The sequence below is a fragment of the Borostomias antarcticus genome, assembly GCF_949987555.1.
Source record: "Borostomias antarcticus genome assembly, chromosome: 18".
In the NCBI taxonomy this organism is placed as follows: Eukaryota; Metazoa; Chordata; class Actinopteri; order Stomiiformes; family Stomiidae; genus Borostomias; species Borostomias antarcticus.
The window spans coordinates 11,379,886-11,384,885 of NC_140251.1; the positions used below are offsets into that span (position 1 = coordinate 11,379,886).

General features: G+C 49.8%; 1 protein-coding gene across 1 annotated transcript in view; it reads right to left on the minus strand.

The window, feature by feature from the left end:
• tango6 (transport and golgi organization 6 homolog) overlaps positions 1 to 5,000 on the minus strand; it is a 20,372-nt gene that overhangs the window by 6,364 nt on the left and 9,008 nt on the right. The window contains exons 14-16 of the mRNA XM_084453182.1: positions 4,716 to 4,773; positions 3,569 to 3,715; positions 1 to 68 (exon numbers count right to left, since the gene is read on the minus strand). The exon at positions 1 to 68 is cut by the window's left edge and continues 84 nt beyond it. Coding sequence (XP_084309308.1) covers positions 1 to 68; positions 3,569 to 3,715; positions 4,716 to 4,773 — 273 coding nt within the window. The remainder of the gene's footprint in view (positions 69 to 3,568; positions 3,716 to 4,715; positions 4,774 to 5,000) is intronic.

The following is a 5,000-nucleotide window of genomic DNA, read 5'->3' on the forward strand; positions in this document are numbered from 1 at the left end:
GTCCTGGTCCCGGGTGCCTCTAAGGAACACCCCCAGCAGAGGCCGACCCAGGTGGGGGGCCAGGTCACCTGGGGGAGGGGAGAGAATACATCACCATTAATCATATTATTATTATTATTATTAGAAATAATAATAATACTAATAATATTAATTATAATATTAATAATAATAATAACAACAATGATAATAATAATAATAATTATTATTATTATTATTATTATTATTGTTGTTGTTGTTGTTGTTGTTATTATTATTATTATTAGGGACAGCCAGGAGCAGTGGGCAGCCTCATCAGTGGCACCCGGGGACCAAGTCCAAGTCCTGGTCAGGGACAGGACTGAAGAGCAATATGTTCTTCTGCATGTTTTTCATTCTGGGTTCCATGTGGATGGAACCAGAGTGAGCACGGGGAGAACATGTAAACTCCGCACAGAAAGGCCCGGAAGATAGCCCCTGCGGGAATCAAACACAGTACCTTCTTGCTGTGAGGGGACAGTGTAACGCCGGGAGCCACCGAGCCACCATACAGTATACCCACTTCTTAAAGGCCACTGATGTGAAAACTGCAGCAAATATCAGCGCTTCTTCAGTCGCAATACTGAATGTACAGTATCTCAGATGTGCAAGCCTGGCTGGAGGAGCTGGAGGCGAGTGGGTATGCAGGCCACAGCACCACGGCACCACGGCCACTCAGCAGGAGGCGGGGCCAGGTGTCTGCCCTCAGGGGGGCCTCAGCAGGACCTGACCCTGCCAAACCTTCCAGGTGGTGAGCTCCCTCTCTCTCTCTCTCTCTCTGCCTCTCTCTCTCTCTCTACTAGATGCTGAGTCACACTCCCATGTAGTCAGCCAGAACCTGAAGCCAGTCAGCTGCTCCATCTTTGGTTCCTCAGTGTAAGAGAGCATCTTTCTCTTTGTGTGTGTGTGTGTGTGTGAGAGAGAGAGAGAGAGAGAGAGAGACAGAGAGAGAGAGAGAGAGAGTGATATAGAGAGTGAGATAGAGCTCAGAGACATAATGTAGGCATGTGTGTGTGTGTGTGTTAAGTTCACTAAGAAAGCCCCTGCTTCTAATCCTGCTATGTTCAGAGCCAGGGACCTCATGGTGGTGGAGGAGTTGGCTGGTTCTGGTTTGAGGGGGGAGGCCAAGATGGGTGGAGTGAGCCAGGGTCCCTACAGCTGGTTCTACTGGCCCCATGACACATAAAGACACACACACATACACACACACGCACACAAACACACGCACACAAACACACAAATACACACACTCACACACACACAGCTGATCTCTCCTCAGTTTGTTGTCTCAAAAGACTGTCACGCCTATAATTGCCTTAATTAAAGAGAAAACAGGTGTGTGTGTGTGTGTGTGTGTGTGTGTGTGTGTGTGTGTGTGTGTGTGTGTGAGAGAGGGGGGGTCAGAAGACCTCCCTCCTAACACCTGTTGTTGTCCTCATCCTCTGTCTGAGAGAGAACCACAGCCACACCTGGACCCTCAGGACTAGAACCTGAGAAGGTGCCAGCATCGGGCCCACACACTCACACACACACACGCACACACGCACACAAACACACACCCCAACCCGTAATCCTGTTGCGTAGGATTTTTCTCCGTACAAATTTTGTGACATCCTGCGGACGGACGGACAGACAAACACAGGCCAACAAAATCATTACCTCTTGCCCTGAGCTGGGGCGGACGTAAAGATTCGGTTCGGTCCAGAACTCTAGATGACCAGCAGCAACAGATCAGATCAATATCCCAGCATGTTGTGTGTGTGTGACAGAGAGGCAGAGCGCGGAGGTGGCGTAGAGGCTGGGACACAGCGAGCAGCTGGGGGGGCGAGAGAGAGCCGGGCCTGTTGGCCGAGGAGGAGAGCGGCCAGAGACTGTCTGGAGCACATAACCCCGTGTCTGTCTGCTTCAAATGGTACGATGGCACACCAATACAGTGAGAGGAGACAGAGAGACAGCAAGACACACACACACACGCACACACACACACGCACACACACACACACACACACACACACACACACACACACACAGAAACAGAGGGGAGGCGGCAACACAGGAATCTCTAACAGAGATAGGTTTCAATCCAGTGCCTTCTGAACAGAGCTCTGAGTGCAGAACAAGCGTGTTCTGTCCCCTGTCACTTTTATGGCTTGGCGGCTACAACTGTGGCTGACAGAGCTGCACAGCTAACACAGACTCACACACATGTACCCGCCACAATGAATTCAAATAGAAACACACTAGAGCACTAACACACACACACACACACACACACACACACACACATACACACACACACACACACACACACACACACACACACACACACACACACACACTCTCTCATAGTATATCGCAGACAACTGCTCATTCAGATCCCTCCCTGCCATAAATCCTGGTGAACTGGCCGGAGGACAAGCCCCTCCCTCTCTGGACACTCTTCATACCAGAACATTATCCTGCTTCGCTGCTCGCTTTGACCTTCTCCCAGGATGTGTGTGTGTGTGTGTGCACGGTTGTCTGTGAGAGTATGTGTGTGTGTGTGTGTGTGTGTGAGAGAGAGAGAGAGTGGGTGTGTGTGTGTGTTGTGGTAACCCGAGGGCACCGCGGCCAGCGTTCGCCGGTCAGCACCATGACATCTCCAGGATGTGTGTGTGTGCACGGTTGTCTGTGAGAGTATGTGTGTGTGTGTGTGTGAGAGAGAGAGAGTGAGTGTGTGTGTGTGTGTTGTGGTAACCCGAGGGCACCGCGGCCAGCGTTCGCCGGTCAGCACCATGGACAGCGCCCCGTTTCTCAGCACCGTGGACAGCGCCAACATGCCCCACGGGGACAGGTGCTGGAGGTCTGGTGCTTCAGGCTGGCTCCTACCTTCCCCGGCAACCAGCACAGCTGTGGCAGATTGCGCAATCAGTGCAGCAGCAGCAGCAGGTGACAGGGGAAAGACAAAATGGCTCCCGGTCAACCGAGTTGGGAGAACGGTAGCAGGTAGACCATGGCTGAGAGGGTGTTGATGTTGTTCTCACACTAGTTTTGCCAGACCAAACTAACCTTGTTCTCCTGTGGCTTCCAGAGTTGACCGCCTACCGCCGAGGACAACGACCCGCCGGAGGAAAAGCCGTCCGGGGTCGACCACCATGACGAGGCAACTTTGCAGCTCTCTTTTTGATCCCCGGTCTCCCAGACGGGGCCTCCCCTCAGTTTCCCATCTTACCCAGTCTTCCCGACTAAGGGTTTTTGTGTTGTATTTTTGTCTTGTCATTAAATCAACTGCAACCAGGTTCCACACCTCCTCTCTGAACGAAGGGTCTCTTGCGCTACAGTGAGCTCTCTGGGTGGTTACAGTGCGCGTGTGTGCGTGAGTGTGCGTGAGTGTGTGTGAGTGTGTGTGTGTGAGTGTGTGTGAGTGTGTGTGAGAGTGTGTGTGAGTGTGTGTGAGAGTGTGTGTGAGTGTGTGTGAGAGTGCGTGTGAGTGTGTGTGAATGTGTGTGAGAGTGTGTGTGAGTGTGTGTGAGAGTGTGTGTGAGTGTGTGTGAGTGAGAGTGTGTGTGCTCACCCATGGCCCTGCTGGCCCTCATCAGAACCTCTCCTACTTTCAGCCGCGTCTCCAGACTCCTGTCCTGGCGGGAGGGGCCGCTCTCGTACTCTCCCAGGAGCCTTTGCAGGATCTTCTCAGGGAAGGCGTCTGCCAGAACCGCCAGACCTGCAGAGGAGAGAAGCCGCCAGTCACCTTCCTTCCTTCCTCCCTTCCTCCATCTCTCCCTCCGTTAGGGCTGCTCGATTATGGCAAAAATCATAATCACGATTAGAGCCCGACCGATATATCGGAAGAGCCGATATATCGGCTGTTTTTAGACCTTTTTAACGACATCGGTATCGGCCGTTATGCAGCCGATATGTCCCTATTTAAAAAACATTATTTCCGCCTGTATTTTCCACTTAAACGCTGTAAAATAAAATAAAAACATATTTCTACAATTATCCAGTGGAGGGAGCAAGTGAACTGCAGCACTTGTGCCTCCCATATCCACAGCAAAGAGTCAAGACACGACGTGCCTGCCCTGCATTACCGACAGTGCCTTCGGTAATGAATGAAGGTTTGTATTATGTGCACTGACTTACTACACAGTTTGAACATTTATGAATACTCAGCAATGAACCTGTGAAAGTTTACGACCACACTGCTTATCAATCCTCATTATCGAGCGAGCTATGTAACATTTGGTTAACTATTTGAGGTGGCTAGCAAGCTTATTATGAAGTGGCCGTGAAGCAGGTGGAACTTTTGCTTACCGCAAGATGGTATGAGGGGAAAATGGATCTAACGTTTACATTTGCAGAGGACATCGCTGTATTCTCAAATAAATAACCAGCCGAAATAAAATGGTGACAATGCATCACACGTTTTGTTCTTTTAATCTGAGATAATGATATTAGTTAGCTTGTAACGTAAGCGGAGGGCTACAAAACGTGTCAGTCAAGACAAACATAGATCATCTAGATTAAAATCCGATTAATCGAGCAGCCCTTCCTTCCTTCCTTCCTTCCTTCCTTCCTTCCTTCCTTCCTTCCTTCCTTCCTTCCTTCCTTCCTTCCTTCCTTCCTATCCCCTTGCTGCTAGGAGGGAACCACACTGATCTCATAGTGATAGGAGAAGTGACAGCCACTAGTGTACAGCAGCACTATCCAGGCTGGTCTCTTACCTTGAATGGCAGACAGATACACAAACGAGTCGTTGTGCTCCAGGTTCTCAAGGAAGAGCTGGAAGACACAAAACATCCAGGTAAGATTCCACAGGTATATATGAAAACATCCAGGTAAGATTCCACAGGTATATATGAAAACCTCCAGGTAAGATTCCACAGGTATATATGAAAACATCCAGGTAAGATTCCACAGGTATATATGAAAACATCCAGGTAAGATTCCACAGGTATATATGAAAACATCCAGGTAAGATTCCACAGGTCTATATGAAAACATCCAGG